At 59.5% G+C, this 22,832-nt stretch overlaps 3 protein-coding genes across 6 annotated transcripts in view; all 3 read right to left on the bottom strand.

Moving 5' to 3' along the window:
- Window positions 1-1,174: 1,174 nt before the first annotated feature.
- On the bottom strand, window positions 1,175-12,482 carry ZDHHC18 (zinc finger DHHC-type palmitoyltransferase 18). 3 transcript variants are annotated; one of them, XR_009115552.1, is made up of 10 exons: window positions 12,235-12,482; window positions 10,136-10,296; window positions 8,593-8,742; window positions 7,656-7,793; window positions 7,213-7,261; window positions 6,788-6,890; window positions 5,440-5,549; window positions 4,388-4,487; window positions 2,637-2,728; window positions 1,175-1,768 (listed from the first exon to the last, which is right to left on the bottom strand). XR_009115552.1 is itself a non-coding variant. In XM_058040378.1 (9 exons), exons 1-9 carry the CDS (start codon window positions 12,480-12,482, stop codon window positions 2,687-2,689), a joined length of 1,101 nt encoding a protein of 366 aa, XP_057896361.1. In that variant the 3' UTR covers window positions 2,348-2,686. The 3 variants fall into 3 exon arrangements, 2 of the variants coding, with proteins under 2 accessions (XP_057896361.1, XP_057896362.1); XM_058040378.1 differs by lacking the exon at window positions 1,175-1,768 and having other exon boundaries at window positions 2,348-2,728; XM_058040379.1 differs by lacking the exons at window positions 1,175-1,768; window positions 2,637-2,728 and having other exon boundaries at window positions 3,661-4,487.
- A 300-nt stretch (window positions 12,483-12,782) lies between these two features.
- On the bottom strand, window positions 12,783-17,934 carry PIGV (phosphatidylinositol glycan anchor biosynthesis class V). 2 transcript variants are annotated; one of them, XM_058040375.1, is made up of 5 exons: window positions 17,869-17,934; window positions 17,007-17,116; window positions 15,400-15,557; window positions 13,622-14,773; window positions 12,783-13,534 (listed from the first exon to the last, which is right to left on the bottom strand). In XM_058040375.1, exons 3-5 carry the CDS (start codon window positions 15,484-15,486, stop codon window positions 13,238-13,240), a joined length of 1,536 nt encoding a protein of 511 aa, XP_057896358.1. In that variant the 5' UTR covers window positions 15,487-15,557; window positions 17,007-17,116; window positions 17,869-17,934; the 3' UTR covers window positions 12,783-13,237. The 2 variants fall into 2 exon arrangements, with proteins under 2 accessions (XP_057896358.1, XP_057896359.1); XM_058040376.1 differs by lacking the exon at window positions 17,869-17,934 and having other exon boundaries at window positions 16,939-17,013.
- Window positions 17,935-19,820: 1,886 nt separating this feature from the next.
- The window catches only part of ARID1A (AT-rich interaction domain 1A), a 53,326-nt gene continuing 50,314 nt past the window's right edge, over window positions 19,821-22,832 (bottom strand). Inside the window, exon 20 of the mRNA XM_058040245.1 lies at window positions 19,821-22,776. Within this exon, the coding sequence (XP_057896228.1) occupies window positions 21,052-22,776 (1,725 nt within the window). The 3' untranslated portion in view covers window positions 19,821-21,051. The remainder of the gene's footprint in view (window positions 22,777-22,832) is intronic.

The following is a 22,832-nucleotide window of genomic DNA, read 5'->3' as shown; positions in this document are numbered from 1 at the left end:
CTCCCCGTGGTGGGAGGATAGAGGGGAGACCCCATCCCCAGCAGCTCCAGCCCATCCCCAGCAGCTCCAGCCCAGGGCTGCCCTCGCCCATCGCACCGTTCCGCATCTCTCGGGCTGTAAATTCAGGGTTTTAGCCTTCTCTCCCTGCAGGACCTGGGCCGTTCCGGGCTGGCCGTGGGCCGCGGTGCCCGATAGGGATCTGAGCTGCGCCTTGCGCTGAGTTTCACTCCGAGCCTGTTGCCACACGCCGGGCGCTGCCGCAGCCCCGGCCCGGCCCGGCCTTATCTCCGTGCGGGAGCGTGCGGGAAGGGCAGGGCGGGGCCGCCGGCTCCGCGCCAGGCCGAAAGGGGGTTGTGATTCTTTCCGTGAGCTCTCGCTGCTTTGTTCCTGCCTGCCGACACCCGGCCGCATCCCCCTGTGCCTCGCTGAGCTTCCACGCCAGCCCTGCTGCGATGGAGGAGGCAGGAAAAACGTGAGGATGCTTTTCCCAGGCACTTCAAGGCCAGGAAAACACCCCCAGCCTTCACACCGCCCCCTCTGCACCCTGGGATTCAGGAAAAAGGAATTCACCGGGCTGTTCACCCCTTGCCGGCTGAGCCCCTGACATGTGCTGGGTTTGGGGTGCCCAGGGTGCCATCGAGGGGCTCCCGTGGCAGCAGCGTGAGGGTGCCCAGCCCCACCAAGGTGCCAACAGCCCCTTCATGGGTCCCACAGCCCCTCCATGGCCTCCACAGCCCCACCAAGGCCGGCCCCATTCTGTGCCACAGCCCGGTTTGGGCACAGAGCAGCCCCATTCTGTGCCACAGCCACAGCCCGGTTTGGGCACAGAGCAGCCCCATTCTGTGCCACAGCCACAGCCTGGTTTGGGCCCAGCCCGGTTTGGGCACAGACTGGCCCCATTCTGTGCCACAGCCCGGTTTGGGCACAGAGCAGCCCCATTCTGTGCCACAGCCACAGCTCGGTTTGGGCCCAGCCTGGTTTGGGCCCAGCCCGGTTTGGGCCTGGCCCGGCCCCATTCTGTGCCACAGCCCGGTGTGGGGAGCTCCTGGCTCCCGTCCCCAGGGCTGATGGCACAGCAGCAGGGCCAGCCCTCGGTGGCTTCCCTCGGCTCTGCTCGGGCCTGCCCAGGCAGGAGCCGCTCCCCTCCACCCGCCGAGCAGAGCCAGACACAGAGTACGCTAAATAGGAGAAACTTTCATTTTGTTACAAAAGTAAAAGGCATAAACAGACGGTGAACCCTACAGGGCTGGGGCAGGCCTGGCTGCCCACTCAGCTCTCAGCCCAGGGAGGCTGCTCAAGGTGCTGGAGCCCCTTCCCCTAAATCCAGAGCCGTGCTGGGATGAGGCTGGCAGGGGAGCTGGCCCGGGGGCTGCAGGATGAACTGACCAGGTACGGATTCCCATCGGGAAAGTCCTGTGGCACACGGACACGGCTTGGAGGGGCTGGGAGGGTTTGGTGCCCCCGGTTTGGCTGTAAATGCTCTGGAGAGGTCCTGCTCCTTCCAAAATCCCCTTGGGACGCCAACCACGACATTTCCAGGCGGGGAGGCACCGGCACCGAGCGCCCAGCACGGCTCGGCACGGCACGGCACGGCACGGCGCTCATCCACCGCTCTCCTCGCTGCGGGGGCTCTATGGCTTTGGGCTCCGCTGCCGCCGCCCGGGGCACGGAGGGACGGAGGGAGGGAGCGGAGGCACTCCGGTGGTCATGGCTGTGGGCTCGGCTCCCGTGGGCGCCCCACGAGAGGCTCAGGCTGCTGCTCGTGGCGCTGGATCCGCCCGGAGCGAGGCAGAGCAGAGGGAAGAAGATAAAGAGAGAGTTAGTGCCAGAAATGGAGCTGGGGAGCAGCAGGAGCAGGGTGAGCAGCCAGGCCCACTGGCAGGGCTGGGCACAGGGAGGAGGGGGCTCAGGAGCCCTCGGGGGGCTGCAGGGAGGGGCAGAGGGGCAGCTCACGGCCCACAGGCGACACATCCCATGCCAAGTGCCCTGAAGGAACTTACCTTGGCCACAGGAGGGGGAACCGGGTGCTGCAGAGAGGAAAACGGGCAGAGGGGCCAGAGGGGTCACCCAGGCCACAGAACGGGTCAGGGATGGGGGTCCAGACCCACCCCAGGGGCCACAGCTCCTCCAAACACCAAAGCTCTGCTTGGCTGGGCTTCCCTCACACAGCCACGGCAGGCTGGGCTCCAGGCAGCCCCGGGCTGCAGAGCCCTCTGCCACACGTGTCCCACTGTGTCACACAGTGTCCCAGTGCCCCACAGTGTCACACAGTGTCCCCAATGTCACACAGTGTCCCACAGTGTCCCACAGTGTCCACACAGTGTCACACAACTTTCCCACAGTGTCACACAATGTCCCACAGTGTCACACAATGTCCCACAATGTCCCCATGCAGACCAGGTGGCTCCAGCCCAGCACAAAGCCAGGAAAAACCAAACCTCTCCTCTTGTGGCAAAGCGTTCCTGCGCCCCCTGCCCCCCAGCCCTGGCACCGTGCCCCGTGGGTGGCATTCTGGTGGGATGGATGGGACACAGGCATGGCAGCACGGCGGGGATGATGGGCTCTGAGCTCAGAGCTGTCATGCAGTGAGGATGGGTGGCTGCAGTGGTGAGAGGGAGATGGAAGCACTTTCTTACCAGCCAACCCTCAGAAATCAGGGCAAACGTCCGAGGAGGGGCAAATCCCGTCAGGCTGTGCAGGAAATGGCAAAGTCCTGGCAGGCATCCTCCTGGGGAAGACACCAGAGGTTATGCACCTCACACCTGCCACGGGGCCACAGGCTGGCACAGATGGGGCACAGGTGCCAGCTGGAGACAGGACACTGAGGTGACAGCAGCAGGAGGGGATGAGCCCCTGCCCAGCCTGGAAATGTGGGACAGCAAATTCCCTTCACTCCAGAGGAGCCACAGCAGCGCCAGCTGCTGCTCATCCCTCCCTGCAGCAGCTTCCAGGTGAGGCCTGAGCCCAGCAGAGTGCAGCTGGCACCTGGGAGATGCCAAACACCGGGACACACCTGCCCCCTTCTGTCTCCAAGGAGGAAATAATCATCCAAGCAGTTAACTCTTTCAAAATAAAGTTTTATTGAGTAACAAAGGAAACTGGTTTAAATAAAAACAGGAAGGAGCCTGGCCCCTGGTACCCCCTCCTCACTGCTCCTCTGCCATCCCCCTGGCACAGGCACTTGCAGAGCACAAAGCACGACGCTGGTGAGCTCAGGGGGCTGGGCTGCCCCCCAGAATGTGCTGCCCCTGCCCGAGGGTGAGACTGGTCTGTCTGATCCAAGGAAACCTGGCAGGCAGCACGGCACTGTGAGCCTCTGCCCCGGTGCCAACGTGCACAGCGCTCCCTGCACAGCACAGAAAATGTTCTACGTAGAAAAAAGTCCTACAAATTGTGCAAAAATATCCAGCAGCTTCGAGTAACACGATTCAAGTATTGCTACAAGGTTTGTGACTCTGCCCTCAGCCCAGGGACACGGAGCTGGCGGCCTGGGTGCAGAGGGTGCTCAGGGATGAGCAGCTGGAACGGCCCCCAGGGCACTGGGGACAGCCCTGGGGACACTCTGCTGCTCAGAAACCCAAACCAAGAGCACACATGAGCTTATCAGAGACCAGCACCCCTCACTGCTTCCTCGTGAAACCCCACCTGGGAGGGAATTCAGGACCCTCAGGAATTCACACACTTTTCTGCTGCCTCTTGGTCTCCCACAGACAGGACACAACCCTGGGGAGCTCCAGCTCCCAGACCTGACCCCTGCAGCCCTGTGCATCTCCTGAGAGTCACAGAGCACAGAGTGTTTCTTCTTCCCTGCTAGAGGAGGGTCCCCTGCCTCGTGTCCTTGCTGCAAAACGTGTCTGACCAACTGGCAGGGCCAAAGCACAGCCCCAGGCAGCACAGGAGCAGCAGGGAGCACCCAGGACACCCTCACCTGCCTCCAGGGGAACAGGGAGTGTTGATGGAGCTCACAGGGGCACCAGGGAGGTGACACCTCCTCCAGCCCAGCCCCGAGTGGGAACCATCTGCCAGTGCCACCTCCCAGCCTTGGCCCATCTCATTCCCAGCAGGAATCACAGCAATTCCCTGGAGCTCAGGGTCTGGGGGCTCCTGGGGACCCCCTGTTCCAGCACGAGTCCAAGGGTCCCACAAGCTGTTGGGCTCTGTCAGGCAACACCCCTGACAGGCCACCTCACAGTGAAATAAATGAACAAAAAGTAATAAATAAATGTAAAAAAAGAAGGCAACGCATGGCTCGAGTCTTTGGCAGCTCTGGGTGCCAGGGCTGCCCGCCTGAGGCCGGGCACGAGGCAGGGGAAGGAACTGGCTGGAGCAAGGTGCAGGCACAGCAGGCACTGGGCACATCACAGCACTGCTAGGGAATGCCTCCTACCATGCTGGTGTCAGTTTTGGCTCCAAGGGAAGGGATTTCACTCTTGGGACTGGACGGGGTCCCGACATCTGGCTGGACAAATCCTCTTCTGTCTATCAAACTGCAAAACAGGAAGGGAAGAGCAGTTCAGGGAGCAAGGACTGAACCTGGGAGCTCACAGGCCACAGGGAAGGCTCCTCTCCCAGGAGCTGCAGAGCACAGCACAGGGCTGCTGCCCAGCAGGCCACAGACCCCAGCCCATGAGCCACAGACCCCTCCCATGAGCCACAGACCCCAGCCCATGAGCCACAGACCCCTCCCATGAGCCACAGACCCCTCCCATGAACCACAGACCCCTCCCATGAACCACAGACCCCTCCCATGAGCCACAGACCCCTCCCATGAGCCACAGACCCCTCCCATGAGCCACAGACCCCAGCCCATGAGCCACAGACCCCTCCCATGAGCCACAGACCCCTCCCATGAACCACAGACCCCTCCCATGAACCACAGACCCCTCCCATGAGCCACAGACCCCTCCCATGAGCCACAGACCCCAGCCCATGAGCCACAGACCCCTCCCATGAGCCGCAGACCCCAGCCCATGGGCCACCACAACCCGAAGGGGAACTGGCCAAAGGGCTTCACAACATGAAAGCACCATGAAAGAGGAACAAACTGGAGTAGAACATTGTTCTCCTCCCCACAGCCTCCCAGCCTGGCTCCCTGAATGCACAGATTGACCAGCTCTGAATGGCAGCCCTGCCTTTAGGCACCTCTGAACCCACCACAAAGCCTGGGGACACTGCAGAGAGCAGGGCCTGATACAAAATATAAACCACAAAATACAAACCACACTTTATTGTGCTGCTGTCAGCACCACAGAGTTGCTCCAGGGCTCCAGCCTGGATCCCCCAGGGATCCCCACATCCCCAACAGGCTGGGAGCTCCAGGCAGGCTCTCGGAGGTGAGCAGCAGAGCAGGGCCTGACCCTGCCCAGCTGCCCCATCCTGTGAGAAGCTGCAGCTGTCCCGTGCTCTCCCATGGCAGGGGCCAATTCCCAGTGCTCTTACCTGGGGTAGAAGGGTCCACACAGCACTGCACAGCAGTTTGTGAGGATGCTTTTATGGCTGTAGGGATTGGCAAACTCCGAGCCCCTCTTGTTTGACCAGGAGCCCTTGATCTGAAAGGGATGGACAGAGATCAGGAGGGGAAGGATGGAGAGCAGACAGTGACACAACAACAGCGGATCCGTGCAGGGGGGGAAGGTTTGTCCCAGAGCACGGGGAGGACACCTGCAGGCACAAACAGCCACGTGCTGCCTCTGCTGAAGTGCAGCCCTGCAGCTGCAGAGCTCCCAAGCCGTGCCCTCCCCGTGCTGCACAGCAATGTCACTGCTGCCACCACTGCACAGCAATGTCACTGTCACTGCTGTCACCCCTGTCACCACCTGCCACACCGCCCCGTCCTCCTGCTGCCCTCGTGGTCCCCAGGCTGGCACCCAGCAGAGCAGGGCTCTGCTCCCTCAGGCTGCACAAACAAACAGCCAGGGGATTCCCAGCCCAGGGGCTCCTCTGTCCCCAGCCCTGCTCTGAAACTGGCTGTGGCACAGGGGCTGGGCAGCTGCCACAGCTGCCTCAGGCTGCACTGAAGCAGCACCAGCACCTCCACCAGCACATTTCCTCCTCTTGTTTTGCTTCCTCCCCCCAGCTGCAGCACGAGGCTGGAGCCACGGTGCTCCCAGAGCTGGGTACAAGCTGTGAGCTTCACCCACACAGCCCTGAGCAGTTCTGCCACACCTCTGAGTGTAAGGTGGAGGGGAAAAGGGAAAAAGCAAAACCAAAAAGGATGCAAACACACTTTCTGCAGTGCTGGAAGCTCCCAGCAAGGATTACAGGTACTTCTGGCCAGAAGGGCGAATTGTGATTCTGAGGATCAGACAGATCCTGCTTTTCCATACAATCTGCCCCACTCAGGGCACTCATTTGGTCCTTGGAGCCTGTGCACAGCCCAGATTTGAAGGCAAATCTCATCAGATGTCTGTAGATTGCTTGCTAATTAGAGATGAGGAACTGCCAGACACAAAGGGACTGGCCCAGGGTCTCAGAGGAAACCCGTGGTTACACGGGATGCTGAATTCAGATCACCAAGCTCACACCCAAATACTCCCCTGGGCCAGCCTCCCTTTTTTAATCTCACAACTCCTAATTTTAAGCAAGGCCACAAACAGACTGGAAAAAACACACACGTGATGGCTCTAACTGAGCCACCTGAAAGTGCAGCCGTGGGCACAGGCTGTGTGCTCTGCACTGGGGAATCACAGACATGAAACACTGCACTGGGGCAGCCAAGAATGCCCTGAGAGCTGCTCAGGATGGGTCACAGGCAGCCTGGCAGCAGCACAGGCATCCAGGTACTTACATCTTCGTTCGTCGTCAGGTTGGAGGCGACCAAGTAAGTGTGAAAACCTGAGAGGCCCAAAATGGACCAGACTGAGAAAAAACAAATCACCAGCTCCAGCACAGTGAAACAGAAGTCAAGGAAGTCTCAAGGAACAAAATCATCCTTCAAGGAGAGGCAGAGGACTGTCTGGGGAGGTTTGGGCAAGCTTCCCATTCCCTGAGCTGGCTTGCAGGGATCCACCAAGGCACAGCCTGCTCCAGCTCTTCCCTCTCCACCTAAACCTGCAAACTGGGAAACAACCCACCCTTAGTTCCAGGTAGCCAGGGGACTAAATTACTGTGGGGAAGGGACACCAGGGTGATGTGCAAAGAGCTCCTGGCCCCTCTCTGTCAGTGATTAGCAGCGCAAGGCACCCCGAGCAGCTGCTGCCAGCAGAAGGATATCTCGCAGGGGTTGTCTTCAGAGTGGCCAGGAACCCATCCCTCTGAGAGCCTGCAAAGCAAGAGAGAACAAGGAATGGCATCCCAGCAGCAGCCCTGCCCCTGCAGCCAGAACTCCACCCCGTGGGCTGTGTGGCTGTGTCTGTGTGCTGAGGAACACCTGCAGTCTGGGATGCTGCAGGAATGTCAGTGCAGGGACACGGCTCCAGGAGATTTGGGGCTGGTGGCAAAGTCACCTTCCCTGGCAGGGTAAGAGCAGCTCACCTGCTCTGGGAAGCAAATCCCCTCCCCAGCCCCCAAAGCCCCTCTGCAGCGAGGTGAAGCAGACCCGTGGCACCCTCTAATCCCTCAGATCCCGGGTGTAACCCCACAGACCCTGCTGTGCCGTGTCCCACGGAGCAGGGAGCAGAGCTGAGCTGCAGCCACAGCCCCCGGGCAGGACTTACGCAGGGTGAGGTGGGTGACGACGCAGGCGAAGATGAAGGCGGTGAGGAAGGACAGGGACAGGATGAAGGCGTAGAAGTAGCGGTAGTTGCGCTTGCCCACGCAGTTGCCCACCCAGGGGCAGTGGTGATCGAACCTCTCTGCAACAAAGGCTCCCGGTGAGGAGGGCTCCTGCCACCCCACACCCAGCACGGAGCACGCTCTGCTCAGCCCCCCAAAATGAGGAGCTGCAAACCCATCTGCACCCCGAGGGCAGAACCCCTGTGCAGCAGCGAGAGGCACAAAGATTCCATGGTGGCTGTGCCAGCCTGGCCACGCACACTGAGGAGCCTGCAGCAAACCTCGAGTTTGTTTACAGAACCCTCCTCCCAAAACCAGGGAAAACAGAGCCAGGGAGTCTTGGATGTGCTGCCCCTTGCCCTGAGACACTGCACTAGTGCTGCTTCCAATTTAAATGCAAAGGAGACAGACCATGCAGTATCCTGTTTCATAATCCTTCAGGAGAAGCAAAAAGCAATGTGTCCAGGAACACAAGTGACAGGACCAGTGACAGGACCAGAGGGAATGGATGGAGCTGAGTCAGGGCAGGGGCAGGCTCGATATTGGGACAAGGTTCTTCCCCCAGAGGGTGCTGGCACTGCCCAGGCTCCCCAGGGAATGGGCACAGCCCCAAGGCTGCCAGAGCTCCAGGAACATTTGGACAGCGCTGCCAGGGATGGCCAGGGTGGGATTTTGGGGTGTCTGAGCAGGGTCAGGAGGATCAGTGGTGCCTGTGGGTCTCTCCCAGCTCAGGATGCCCTGTCTGATGCCCACCTTCCCCCCAGTGAGTCCCTCCCAGCTCAAGACACCCTGTTTGCTGCCCAGCTTCCCCCCAGTGGTGCCTGTGGGTCCCTCCCAGCTCAGGACACCCTGTTTGCTGCCCAGCTCAGCCCTGCTCACCCACGCAGTTGTCGCAGACGCTGCAGTGCGAGGTGCGCGGCGGCCGGAACATCTTGCAGGTGTAGCAGTACTTGAGCTTCACCACGTACTTGTTGATCACCACCTCCATGGTGCGGGCTGGGGGACGGTATGTGGAGCTGCCCATGCTGTCTGCAGGGACAAGGAGGGACACTCACAGCCCTGTGCCACCTCCCAGCGGGGGCAGGGGTTGGCACACGCTCTCCTGGCTTTAACAGCGCACAGGATTTGTTGCAGGGTGGGCAGCCAAGAGCTGCAGTCAGCTCCAGCGTTATTTATGGCCTGTCTTTGTTCGGTGCTGATGCTGCTGGGATGCCAAGAGGAAGCAGTGAGTGCCCAGTGCTGTGGAACATCAAGCAATTTACAAACAGTGAGTGTGAAGCAGCAGCCCAGGAACACCAGCTCATCTCTGCGCATCCAGCAGGTCACACCAGGCAGCCTGGCTGTGCAGGCACGTGTGGCCCTGCCACAGGAGCATCCCTGGCACTGCCAGCACACAGCCTGTCCCCCCACAGCCTGCAGGGACTCGCCTCCATCACTGTGGGGAAGGACAGCAGCAGGTCTCGAGTGCTCCAGTAGATTCCCTGGAATCTGACATGTTTGTGTTCATAGCACAAGAGGGTTCCTCCTCCTCCAGGTTTAAACTGAGGATTTTTAGGGGCATTGCAAGTTACATCTCTGTGTGCTGGCACTCCATTATTCCCTGGGGGCTGGAGACTGTTCCTGTACACAGCAAGAGCTGGAAACCCCTGGTATCATATTTGCAGTTTTGGGGTTATTCCTTTTAGTCACTCCCAAAAAAGTACCTTTCCAACTCTGAGGAATTCTTTGAAAACAGTGATGCAACAGCGAGCATGTTAAGAGGATAATAAGTGGATTATATTATCAGTAACAGCTGGCACATCAGGCAGCATCTGCAGCCAGATTACTGCTTTAGGCCCTTATAAATAGAAACATGGATCACCACTCTGGGGGATATTTAAAAACCATCTTTAAAGTCAGATGTAGAATTACTGCCTTGCATCTGTCTTCAGCGGGACAGATTCAAGCTGTGTCACATCAGCTCTGCTAAAGCATTTGCTCCAACCTGTCACATCAACAACGTCCTGAGCTCCTGGATGCAAACACCTCCTTGGCTGTCCCCAGACCAGCGTGACAGAGCAGTTTTCAGAAGAGGACAAACATCAGCCTACTCTAAAGAACACCTTGCAGCACAGCAGGCTCAATGGCAATATCAAAAAGCATTAATTGTCCTTCAACTCTGCTGCCTGGGAAAAAGCTGGGACTGGACAGGAGCAAAAAGCAGCTGAGCTGCTCTGCAGATCCTCTCTGAGGCACTGCCAGAGGAGCTTACTGCACCTCTCATCACGAATGGTAAACACTGTCAAGCCCCACAATCTGATACTCTGGATTTTTCTCCCCCCTGGACAAACCCAAAGGAGCCAAGACCCAAAGAAGGGGCCTCACTGAGCCTGGAGGGTGCACAGACACACACAGAGCTAAACACAGGGACCAGAGCTCTCACCAATTCGCCTCTCCAGGTCCGCAGCCTCGCTGGGGGTGGCTCTGGGCAGGATCCCTGGGTCCCTGAAGCTCGTCTGGAGCAGGCAGCTGATGACAAAGAAGAAGAGGACGGCGGCGATGATGGGGATGGCCAGGGTCAGGTGACTGGCAAGGAAGGGGCAACTGTTGGAAGATAAATAAAATGGAATTGTTATCAATCGTTGCACAGACCCGCTGTCAGCTGGGACATCACGCCATGACTATCACGGGGCAGTGGGCTCAGCAGCCAGCCTGGGGCTGGTTTTGCAGAGATGGGGCTGGTGTGATCACACCCCACGCCAGGGCAGCTCTGTTACCCACAGGCAGCAGCTGAGGACAGCAGAGGACACAACCCTGCACACACAGAGCCACTGTCCCCTCCTGCAGGGCACCCAGAGCCAGCACATGATGATGGGCTGCCCCAGCCCCGAGGGCTGCAGGCAGTGCTCAGGCTCTGCAGCAATCTGAGAGGATTAAGCAACTTTTGTTTCACCTCCCCAGCTCAGCTGTCCAGAACAAAGCACCCACCAAGCAACAAAACCCCTTCAGTCCAAGCCTGAGCCCCTCAGACATCCACAGAAAGGTCAGTGAAAGGAGAGATGTGAGCCTGTTGTCAGCCCTTTCCTGAGAGAACCTCCAGAGCCCACTCTGCCCCACTAGGGAACAACAATCACACAAATCATAGAATCCCCAAATGGTTTGGGCCTTAAACACCATCCCATGCCACCCCTGCCATGGCCAGGGACACCTTCCACTGTCCCAGGCTGCTCCCAGCCCTGTCCAGCCTGGTCTAGGACATTTCCAGGGATCCAGGGGCAACCCCAGCTGCTCTGGGCACCTGTGCCAGGTTTTCCCACAGAAACCATGAAATGCAGACACAGACAGACGTATTTGCTGTACACCCAGCAAACTGGAGCCTGTGCCACAGAGGCATCCTGCAAAAATAACAACTTGGGAGAGCCCCAGGGCACCCTCAAGCACGAGAGGGTGACTCGGCAAGAAGGGAGGCAGAGCAGATGTCCTGTGTGCTCTGCCCGGAACACAAAGCCCTCACTGTGCTGAGCTGCCCGTCGGCCCCCGACGTGGCACGGAGCTGTCAGGGCACGGATGATGCTGAGAAAGGGTTTTTCCATCGGGATGCCGTGCCTGCCTGCCGCAGCTGCCTGTCCCTTTCAGCTCATCTGACTCCTCGGAGCCTCTAATCCGATCAAGCACTTTCATCTCCCCACCAGCAGGCTGGGGCAGCTCTGCTCCGAGCCTTGCAGGGATAACGCCGAGACCCAAAGGCAGGCGCGGCTCCCCCTGCTCCAGGGAAAAGCGGCTCCCATCCCTCCCAGGACAGAGACAGGCAGGACACCAGAACCCTCCGAGGCGTGAGGAACCCAGGGTGCTCCTTCCGCAGCCCCCAGGGCAGCACAGGACACACCGGGATGCTCCTGGCTCTCCCCTGCCTCGGGCTGCAGGAGCAGGGAGCTTCCCTGGACCAGCTTCCAAAGGAAAGGAAAGGTGCAGCTCCCGATTCCCCAGACTGTGCTGCACAATGGGGGCCCAGCTCCAGGGCAGACCCTCCAGGTGGGACCCCAAAGGGTTTCACCATTTAGAAGAAACACTGCTCCTAGATCTCAGTGGTGGACAAAGCCCACGAGCCTTGGGGGTTTCCTGGGTGCAATTTCGGGCCAATTCTCTTCTTGGGAGCAAAAGGGGAGACCTGCGGGCTGTATTTAAAGGCCAGGGGGGCATCCTAGGGGGACGTTAAACCCCTCCCTGGGGCCAGACTGAGCAAACAAGGCGCAGAACGACCCCTGCCCACCACAAACACACCTGGGCACAGGTGATGGGGCAGCGACTGCAGCAAAGGGGCTCTGGGGGCTGTACCGTGGGGAAGGGCAGCGGGCAGCAGGGACAGCGGGGATCCCAGGGGAAAAGGGGACCCCCAGCCCACCTCCCTCCGGCCCGGGGCCAGCGTGGGGTGCAGCTAACCCCGGCAGGCCTTAACGGGGGGACAAGCAGCCGCAAGGGGCGGCCCCGAGGCGCGGAGCCCGCACGGCTCCGGGGCGCCGAGCCCGCCGGGCCCACACTCACTCGAAGGCGAAGAAGAGGCCGCTGGTGGCCAGGATGAGGCCGAGCGTGAGGGCGAAGACGCCGCTGTGCCGCGCCAGCATGAGGCGGCCGCCGCAGTAGAAGCGGTTGCGGCCCGGGAACACCTCCCACTTCCTGCGGGGCCGCCGCGCCGCTCCGGCCGGCGGGGCCGCGGCCGCCGGCCCGCCCGGGCCCGGGCCTGGCGTCGCCGCCGCCCCGGGCGAGATCTGCCGGTACTCGCAGTCCTTCATGGCCGCGCCGCGGCGCCCGGAGCCCCGGCCCGGCCCCGATCCCGGCCCGGCCCCGCCGGTCCCGCCCCGAGCCCCGGCCCGGCCCCGATGCGGGCCCGGCTCCGCCCCGCCGCACAGCGCCCCCTGCCGGCCCCGCCGCCACACCGGGAGCGCCGCGGGCCCGGCCCGGCACCGAACACGGCACCGAACCCGGCACCGAACCCGGCACCGAACCCGCGATCCCGACTCGGACCCCGGCCCCTGCCCCGAGCCCGGCCCGGCGGAGCGGGCTGACCGCTTGTCCGGTAACTTTCACGTTTATTGGGGTCGTGCATGTGCCCCCGCAGCGCCCGCCACCCCCGCCGTGCCCCTGCCCAGCCTGGCTCGGAGCCCGGAACCGGCACCATGGAAAAGGAACCGGAACAGTCTGAGCAGCTCAGGGCAGCTGGACCCTCCCTGCCGTGCCCACAGCACATCCCAAATCCATCAGAGCATCCCACCGCAAATCCGCACCTGCCATCATCCCCCCGGGAGATGCAGGAGCCCAGGTGTACTCCCCATCCCAGACAGGGGATGGGAATTTTGGCCGTCAGCAATGCCAGCTGAGCGGGGCAGGATGCTGCAGCATCACACCACGGAGAACATCCCGCCTGGGAAGTGGTAACGGAGGAGTAACGCCTTTGTAACTGCAAGGACAGCGTCACCGCAGCAACCTCAGGCTTTCGGAGCAGCTGAGTTTCAGTTCTGAGCAGTGCCTGCCCCACTTCTGGCCCGTGCTACGTCCACGGGAGGAAGTTGCAGTGCAGGACCAGCCCCAGCAGCCAGTAGCCCAGGAAGAACCCCAGGATGCTCTTGCTGAGGGGGGTGATCGATCGCCAGTTCAGCAGCAGCCTCACAACGGGGTTGTCCGAGGTCCCTTTCCCACAGGAACTGTGAAATTTACCCAGAGGAGGCTTCCCAGAGGCTGGGTTATCAGTCCCTGTGCTCCAGAGTAAAGGTTCATGCTCCAAAAGCAGGTGAGCTGAGAACCAGTACAGGATGGGCGAGGAGGAGCCAAGGAACCGGGTCAGCACCTGGGGACGACAGGCAGAGGAGAAATCACCCAAACTGCTGTGCTGTCGCTGCCCCAGCCCCTGGACAAGGAATCCCCCCTGTCCTACCTGCACATGCATGCAGAAGAACCCGAACGCCAGCAGGGCTGTGCTGTGCACCACGTACACAAAGGCAGCAGGGCCACAGAATCCATCTCTTGCCTTTCCCCTCTCTTCAGCCTTGCTCCTCACTAGACCAAGAGTCAGGCAGTGCCGGGGGTTTGCGCTGACGTAGGTCCAGGCAGCCCACGAGCACAGAAGGGTGACAGGCAGAGCAAGCAGGAAATTTGGGATCTGCCTGAGCTCAAAGTACCTTAGAAAGCCCACGTTCCAGTAAGCGTCCTGGATGTAGGAATAGACCAGGGGGAAGCGCTGGGAGCACCAGGGGGGTTTGGCCTCACCCACGCCTGCCACACGATAGCCCTTGTCCTGTGCCAGCTGCAGCAGTGCCTCGGGGACAGCCTGCGCCAGGCCCGTGCTGGGCTTGCAGAACCTCACGTAGGCGTAGTACTGGAACAAGGCAAAAGGCAGGGAAATCCCGGCACACGCCAGGGCTGCCGAAGCCACCAGGCCGAGGGCCTGCTTCCACAGCACAGGCAGCTCCCTCAGGGACGCCGCTGTGCCCTGCAGCTGCAGCACGAAGCGCCTGACGCTCGAGTAGAGCACGAAGCCGGCATTGACCAGCCCGTTGGCGCGGGCCCCGGCAGCCAGGGCGAAGAGCAGCCCGCTGAGCCAGCGGCGCCCCTTCTCCAGCTGCCACATGGCGCCGAAGGCCAGCGCGGCGAAGGCGCTCTCCGAGTAGGCCGCGGCCATGAAGACGCCGGCCGGGCTGAGGGAGAAGAGCAGCGCGGCCAGGAAGGCCTGGCGGGGCCTGCGCAGCACGGCCCGGCCCAGCGCCAGCAGCGCGGCGGCCGCCAGCACCGCCAGCAGCGCGTTGAGCAGCGCGGCCGCCAGCAGCAGCCGGCCCCGGGGCTGCAGCGGCACCGGGCACGGCAGCAGCGCCGCCAGCAGCCGCAGCCCCAGCGGGAAGAGCGGCAGGAAGGCGCAGTTGTGCTCCAGCAGGTAGCCGCGCTCGGCGATGAACAGGAAATGCTCGGCGTCCCAGCGGCCCAGCCCGCCCAGCAGCCGCTCCAGCAGCGCGTCCCACGGGCCCCGCGCGCCCGACCGCGGCGGGGAGAAGGCGTCGGCAGCGTGGTCCGGGATCAGCGCGTTAAACACGGCCTGGAAAACAAGGGGAGTGCGGGGCTGCAGGCTGGCAGAGATGGCAGACGGGGCTGCAGGCTGGCAGAGATGCTCCGGTACCCAGAGCTCCTGGCACTCCAACAAGGGGTGAGGGTGGCACCAAGGCCGGAGCCCAAGATGCCCACGAGGCTGTGAAAAGGTGCACACACAACCCTTCTGGAGTGTTTGCATCTCAACAGAATAACGCTCTGGGATGCAGCATGAATCCCTGCAGAAGTGGCCAGGGAAAGCGGCTCACGGCTATGACTGGGCTCTGTGCTGGCTGTCACAACCCAGCTCTCCCATGCTCAGAGCAGGATGTCTCTGGAAATAAGACTTGGGAGGAATATACAGGAGGAAATTATTGTTCCTTTTCTGTGGATAAACACACTTTGAGCCAAACCAGCGTCTTGCAGCAGCAGCATGAAAACACAGCAAGTCACGAGGAAATTAATGCAATTTTACTTAACAGCAGCCTGTAAGTTGGCTGTGGACAGTCTGTTGGCTCTCCAGGGAGGAAGATCTCCCCATTGTGCAGAAGCAGCTCACGGGTCTCTGGGGTACAGCAGGGAGGATCTGGGAGCAGCAAACCCCAGCAGAGCTCCCTGGCTGGAGGATGGACTTGCCTGCAGCAGCAGCGCCAGGGCCCGGCAGCGCAGCGCGAACCACACCACCTCCCGGAGCTGGGGGTCTGCCCTGCTCCACAGCTCCATCCCCCGGCCAGGAACGGCCTCGGGAGGTCACCGCGGCCAGGGGAATCCTCCTTCCACTTCGGGAAACCTGGCTGGGTGAACACAGAGGACAAAGAAAGGGATTTCTGTCTATTTTGTACCGTTACTTACTATCAGGCACTTGAAAGGTGCAAGTCTCTGTCAACAAGAAAGTCGCTTCTGGAAAAGATCAGGGATCTGGGAGATAATGCAGAGACCTCTTTGATACTGTTCCTACTGATAAAACATCCCTGACTTGTTAAGCTTGGCCAAGACACTGAGGGAGAGAGGCTATGGCATGTTCTCTGAGCCCGGGCTGGGGTAAATCCCTGGAGCAGACAGGCTGCTCAGCTGCCTCAGCAGGAGCTCCAGCAGCTGGAGCCAAGCATCCTCACACGCATCCAGTGCCAGTGAATGGGATCTAAGCCTCTTTTTCTTGGAATGGAGACAGAATTCCTGCGGACTGTGAGCGTAACCCCCGTGTGAGCAGTTGCTGAGTGGGGCTGCCAGGAGCTCCCTCCTCTCTGCTGCTCCCTGTTTGCCCCTGGGAAGCCAGGAATGGATTTACTCAGCTGGTTCCATGGCAGCAGCTCTGCCAGAGCAGGGTGGAACTCGGGCACACAGCACAGGCAGCACACAAACTCTGTGCCACCACCTGCAATTCTCCACTACTTTGGCAAAGCTCCTGGCACTTGTCTGCTGGGCACATTGCACATTTTCAATCCAGCTGTCCACCTCCTCCCTGCAAACCTCCCTGAGGGATTTCAGCCTCTCTGTTCAGTGCCAGCATGTCCTGGGTGCCGTGGTGGCCCAGCTCTGATCCCCTGGCCCTGAACCATGGGAGGCAGGCAGGATCTGCTCTGCAGCTCTTTAAGATAAAACATTTCTTCCGTTGGTTCCCCGGCCACCAACTGCTGATCAGTTAGAGAAACACACAGCCCACAGCTCTCGCTGGGTGCCATGACACCACATCCTGCCCTCCTGTCTGCTCCAGCCCTCTGCAGCACACAGAGAGCCCCAAATCCACCGCTCCACAACCTAAAATCACTGACATTTCCCTCGTGCCATCGTGGAGAGAAAACCCTGCCAGGCTGAACCTGCACGAGAGGGCAGAGAGCAAATCATCAGCAAGGCAAAAACCAAGATCCAGACCGGCTCACTGACAGCTCCAATCCCCAACCACAGGGTTTTGCTTCCTATTTAACCACTAATAAAAGTTTTGGGGTTGCTCCTATTCCCCCTGTGCTCCCCAGCACTCACAAAGCAACTGGTGGGAGGCACATTCTCCTGCATCACGAAGCTGTGACGTTATTTTAAGCGAGGGGACACTTCAACCCAGCTGTAAACCCTTTTAAAGCACATTCACAGCTGCAAATCCTATTAAAGCACAGCGGCAGAAATTGTCCCGGCACTTTAAATATAGTTTTTTTTCAAAAAGCAGAGAAAAAGCCTCGCCTGAATGTGCCAAGAGAGCTCAAAGCAAACAGCTTTAAAAAGCCTGTTCCTGTCACGACGCAGCACACCTTGTGACAGAGCGAAGCCTTCAAAAGAGCTGCAGCCCACAAGCCCCGTTTGGATCCAGAACGCAGCGTCGGGAATGGCTCTGCCCCAAAAATCCTGTGGGAAACGGCACCTGCACGAACACAAAAAGGAGAGGGAGAAGGGCGTTAAAAATACTCCAGCAGAAAAACGTGCAAAGTCTGATTTAAAGATGTTTTCCTCTCCGGGTGCTGCGCTTCCCTTGGCTCTCAGCTGCGAAGCAGAAGTTTTCCAAACTTGTCGGTTTGGAAGCGGCGCTGAGAGGGGGATGCGGGCAGGGCCGGCGCAGGAGCGCGGGACGGGAGCGGCGGCTCCGGGCAGCCGCAGTGCGGGGCAGGGACCAGCCGGGGGCAGCAGCCGCCCGCCACAGCGGCAGGTCCGGGATGATGCTGCTGCCGCATCCTCAGCACGGTCCGGGCACCCGGTACCGCCCGTCCCAGCACGGTCCGGGCACCGGCACCTCCCCAGCCTGCCGTGAGACTCAACAGACCCTACAGACACGTTCTAAACCCCTTCTAAGCAGGACGATTTCGGAATTCCCGTCTGCCTGGTGCTATTCCTGCGGGCCTGGCGCTCTCGGCCATCCCTGCTGCCCGCTCCGGCTGCGGCCCTGGGTCTGGGTGCGAACGGGAGCGGGTCTGTCCCGGGCAGCACCGCACGGGTGGGACTGCTCCCGTTAAACTGAGGAGCGGCCGGACACGGGAGGGGGCACGGACCGACCGGCGCCGGGCACACGGGGCTGTCCCGGGCCGCCTCCGGCCCCGCCGGTGCCGCTCCTGCCGCCGCCGAGGCCGTACGGCACTGCCCGGACACGCACCCCGCCCGACCCGGCCCCTCCGGCCTCACCGTGCGGCTCCTGCCGGTCCTGGGGCCGTGCTGAAGGCGGCGGGGACCCCGGCTCCGGTCCCGATCCCGTTTCCGGCCCCAGTCGCGGTTCACATCCCGGTCCCGGTCCCGGTCCCGGTCTCTGTTCAGATCCCGGTGCCGGTTCCGGTCCCGCAGCGCCCCCTTGCGGAGATACAGCGGGAGCAGTGCCCGCCCCCCTCCCCCGACGCATGCGCGGCCCCCTGGCACCGCCCACTGCCCCCTGCGCGCGCAGCTTCCGGCCGCGCCCCTTCCGGCGGTGCGCGCGTGCGGGGAAGGGGCGGGCGGCGCCATCTTTGTTGAGGGCGGGCGGGGGAGCCGGGCCGGGACCGGAACCGGGGCTGGAAACGGAACAGGCCCAGGGCTGTGTCCCGCCCGCAGCAGCACAAGCTCCTGGGGCGGCAGGGCGGGCCCGCGGGAGCCGCGCCCTGCGGGGTGTCGGAAGGGCTCGGGGGGACGGCCCTCGCTCCCAGCCCCGCGGGCGGGGCGGCCAGAATGCCAATCCCTCACGGTCTGCAGCCGAATCGTTCCATTCCTAGGGCAGTTCGTTACACGCCTCTCTCTGACCCGACCTCTCTGCCGTTCCCCGTTTCTGCCAGCAAAGGGGAAAACTTGAGTTCTGCCGGAGCCCTCAGTAAAGTGCTCAGGGTTCGGCCCGGCCCGAATCCACCCGGGGCTGAAGGAGAAACCATTAAGGAGCCCTGAGCGCTTTCACTGGGCATCAGCCTTGGAAGAACCCACCTTTTCTTTGCTGGCAAAAAATGGGGAACGGCAGAGTGACTGGGGTCCAGAAGGAATTCCTGGGATGGAAGGATTTGGGTACAGATCGGGCCCAAAGCACCAAGGGTTTGAACTGCAGGCAGGTGTGGCTCCCCCAGTGCCACGCTGTTCTCATTTTACTCATTTCTCATCTCTGCCCTTCATTTCACAGTTTGAGAAGTGCCCAGCGGCTGTGGCTGTGCCCACACAAGTGACAGGGAGCAGAATTCCTCTCCTTGGATCAGCTGGGTGCAGAATTCTGGTGAAATGGGCCTTGAGGAGCACTCCTGCCTCTCCTCCCTCCCAGCCGTGAGCCATTACCTGCCTCCAGGTCACTGCTGGCTCCTTTCTGTCCAGGCAAAGCAGCAGAACTCCCACCTGCTTTCATCAGGTGCAGCTCCTGGAACACACAAGGGACTGTCAGGGCAGCAGAATCCTGGGTGCCAGCGTTTCCCAAAGCCAAGGTTCCTGCCTTCTGAGCAATCCTCTGAAGGACTCTCCTGACAGGAGCAGCTCCCACCACTCCTGCTGACAGACAAGACTTTTCAGGAAAAAGCTCTTTGATTTTGGCACAGTCGCTCCCAGGAATCTGAAGTCTGAGGAATGAAGGCTCTGGGAACTGAGAGCTCCTAAGGAGAGGACTGGGAAGATAAAACAAGGGGAATTTCTGAACAAAAATGACGTTTGCCTTTAAAAAAAGCTGCTTTTCCTTTAATGAGCAGTTCCAGCTACCCGACTTGCAGCATCCACTGAGGACAGAGCCTGGGGCTAAATGAAATACCTGCTTCCACAGCCCTGAAACTGCAGATCCTCATCCAGAGAGCCTGAGCTTGGCTACTTGCTGCAGGAAAGCCTGGGAGCTCTGTCTGCTGGAAAGCCCCGGCTCGGGAGGAAGTCAAGAGTCTGTGCCACGCTCCCAAGAAAATGTGAAAAATGCGAGGGGAAGGAAAATTTTCCATTTTACAGAGCTGGGAGGGAGCTGCCTCCCGTCCCTCCCTGGCAGCCACAGCTTCACCTCACGCTGCAAATTCCAAGCCTGGGCAGCTCCTAAGGAAAAATTCCAGCAGGGAAAGTGAAGTCAGAGCAAGCAGCATCAGAGCAGGGCAGGCCTCGGGCATCACCAGCACTGAGCTGCCCTCCCTGTCCTGCCAATAAAAAAAACCCTTACAAACATCTTACCAAGATTTAATGTACATTTATTCTTAACACGTGGAACATATAGTATAAAGATTTCATACTGAATAAATGATATTCATTAAGCCAAAAAAGGAAAAAAGGGAGGAATTTACATCAAGTTTTTAGCTACATCGTCTGAAATACAAATATGCAGAATTCATCACTGAAAAATCTCAATTGTGTTTCTTCATCAGGAACTTCAACTGAACCTAGAACTTTTTCACACCTCGATTAGAAAGAAAACAAAAACAGGAAAAAAATAAACTATAAGTTGATTGGCTGCTGAGACAGCAATGACTTTATACACAGAGACCTGTACAGCATCCTCCAGGGAGGGATGTCTGGCAAGAGATTAAATAATTGTGTCTCGCTTTTGCAGGTCATCAACTCGTTAACTCGTCATACTATAAAGGGTGGGAGGGGACAAAACTGCAGGAGTCTCAGGGTATGTGCAATGTACAACGTCATATATATATACACACGTGGCAGCGCTGGGCTGCAGCTAAAGGTTAAAACCAGTTCTAAGAGGTGATCTCAGGGTTATTCATACAATCAAGGAGGAAGAGAGAAAGAGGTCAGGGTGTTGTAGGTTCACACATTATACTTTGGGGGAAAAGCCTTTTTTTCTCCTCAACATTAACTAAAAACATTTTTAAAAACTACAGCTTGCTGCTGATCCAGCGTTTTTTTCTTTTTTTTTTTTATCCATGTGAGACATTATTACAGTATGTTTACAGTTTAAGGTGTACAGTACATGGAGTTCTACACGCTACTGCACAGGCCTCCCTTGGACAAGGTCTGTTCACAACTGGTAACTTCTTGGTTCCTGCAAGATTGTGAATGTACAACGATAAACCACACAGAGTTCAGCAGTCACTTTTTGTCCTTCAGAGTTTACCATTAAAAACAGTTATGAAAGTGGTGCCTGTCAATGGGATAACACGGCAAGTCGTCTTTCCCCAAACTCACTGTAAACGACAGTAACTTTGGTTAAAATAAAAAAAGTCTTCTATGTAGACAGAACTTTGTCTCCTTTAATAAGGGATTGGGGACAAATCTGAGGGGCAGGGAGGGGGAGAGGGGCCGGGGAGATCCTTCCCCGAGGGAGAAGCAGGACAGCGCAGGGCAGACAGTGGATTCTGAGGTGGTTTTGCATAAATAAAGGGCAACAGTCAGTTTCTAAGTTCTCCACTCACGCACACGCACACGGGGGCTCGGATCCCACAGCTGTCATGACTGGCCAATTAAAAACAGTACATCACAAATAACTTGTGAAACCAAAGAGTTCATCAAAGGCGACACGGAGATGTCCAAGAGCCGCGACTCGTACAAGGTGAACTCCGAGTGGTTCTCGTCCACCTTGGCCAGGGCCAGCAGCGCGCGGGCGGCGCGGCGCATCATGTCCACGCTGGTGGCCTCGAAGGGCGGGCTCTGCATGTGCATCAGCCCCGCCTGGCTCTGCTGGAACTGCGTGGCGGCCAGGCTGTCCTCCAGGAAGCCCAGCAGGTTGCCGATGCTGCCCTTCTGCACGGCGATGGCTCTGGCGGCCAGGCTGTCCCCCTGGGCCAGGTTGGCCAGCAGCACCACGGCCATCTCCCGGCACACCGGGTTCTTTCTGTCACTGAGGAACCGCACCATGGTGCTGTACAGCTTCTCCAGGCGGCTGAAGGGCGGCGTGGCCAGGATCAGATCCACGTTGTTGTCCTGGATGCTGAGCTTGCTGAGTGTTTCCAAAACCAGTCTCTGAGGGGAGAGGACAGCGTTGGGTCCCAGTGTCGGAAAGGGATCCTGGGCCTCTGCTGAGGGACACACTGCCCAGTGGAGGAGTCCATCCAGGATAGGCAAACAGATGCTTTCCGGGTAAGGGGAGAGGTCCAGCTGCCCAGAAATGTTGGCCAACGTGACCAGTGTGTTTTCACGCAGCATCTCCAAACAGTCCCACCACCACTCCACCTTGTTGCAGCTCACCCCTTGGTCCTGCTCCTCCTCCTTCTCGTAGGTCAGGGGCGCCTGTTTGCGTTCTGGATGCTTGTGGTGAAGGAGGATCAGTTTCCCTAGAATCAGCAGCAGCCCAGGGTGTTTGGACATTTCAAAGTCATTGCCTGGCACAAACGATAAACTCCTGATGATGTTGGAGACGCAGATGCAGCGCTTGGCCAGAGAGTCCTGCCAGTCCAGGAGGGTGCAGAGCGGCGTCTCGTCCTTACTGTGGGGCTCATCCTCCAGGATTTTTATATTTCTGTGGCTCTGAGCTGGACTGATGACAAAGGGAAACTTGCTGCTCTCCTTGGCCGTTTCCGAGGCTTTGCCCTCCTCCTCCTCGCCTGCCAGGGAGCCCGGGCGTGCCGAGAGCATGTCGTCCATGGTGGCAGTTATCCTCTTCTCCGCGGAGCCGTCGGGCGCGGGAGCCTCCCCTTCCCTGGGGCTCGGGTTGCTCTCGGCTGCTGAGCGTTTCCTCAGGGCAGAGGAGCAGGAAGCTCGTTTGTGAGGCAAGGGCAGCTCGGTCTTGCTCTCGAAGTGTGTCTGGATGTGCTCGGTGGTGTCCCCGCCGCCGATGCGCCAGTGCAGGAGCCCGCTGTCGAACTCCTGCACCCGGCCCAGCTTGTCTGAGTAATCCACCACAAAGGGGTCGTTCTTCTGCACCACCTTCACTGGAAGCTTGTCAAATTTACTCACTAGCTTCTCCTCGCTGCTCTCCAGAGGTACTTTGTCCTTGCTCGAAAACGCGGCCTCCTCCTCTTCCTCATCCTCCTCTTCCTCCTCACAGTTCAGGCTCCGTGGCTCGTCGTCCTCCTCCCCTTCTTCAGGGGAGGAAGCTGAAGATTTGCAGAACCTTTCTGGATCTAATAGTGTTCTTTGCCCTGGGTCTCCTACCTCGTATTCCTTCAGGATTCCAAAGATCTCAATCAGGCAGCGCCGGAAATATTCCACCAGGAGTTCCAGCAAGCCTGGCAGCTACATGGGGGCAGGAAGGAACAGCGATCAGAAAACAACTCCCAGGGAAGGCCTTT

This window comes from Melospiza georgiana, chromosome 24 (assembly GCF_028018845.1).
Source record: "Melospiza georgiana isolate bMelGeo1 chromosome 24, bMelGeo1.pri, whole genome shotgun sequence".
Classification (NCBI taxonomy): domain Eukaryota; kingdom Metazoa; phylum Chordata; class Aves; order Passeriformes; family Passerellidae; genus Melospiza; species Melospiza georgiana.
Note: the sequence above shows the minus strand (reverse complement) of the source record. Positions and strands in the feature narration are given on the sequence as shown.

Bases quoted from the DNA above. Each gene is read 5' to 3' on its own strand.
- ZDHHC18 (XM_058040378.1), bottom strand. From the start codon at position 12,482: ATGAAGGACTGCGAGTACCGGCAGATCTCGCCCGGGGCGGCGGCGACG. The intron at 10,297-12,234 runs GTGAGTGTGGGC...ATCTTCCAACAG, and splicing joins GGCCTCTTCTTCGCCTTCGA to TTGCCCCTTCCTTGCCAGTC. The intron at 7,262-7,655 runs GTAAGTCCTGCC...CTTGCTTTGCAG, and splicing joins CGTCACCCACCTCACCCTGC to GCTCTCAGAGGGATGGGTTC.
- PIGV (XM_058040375.1), bottom strand. From the start codon at position 15,486: ATGGAGCTGTGGAGCAGGGCAGACCCCCAGCTCCGGGAGGTGGTGTGG. The intron at 14,774-15,399 runs GCAAGTCCATCC...CTTGTTTTCCAG, and splicing joins CCCTGGCGCTGCTGCTGCAG to GCCGTGTTTAACGCGCTGAT. The intron at 13,535-13,621 runs GTAGGACAGGGG...TGTCGTCCCCAG, and splicing joins TCTTCTGCATGCATGTGCAG to GTGCTGACCCGGTTCCTTGG.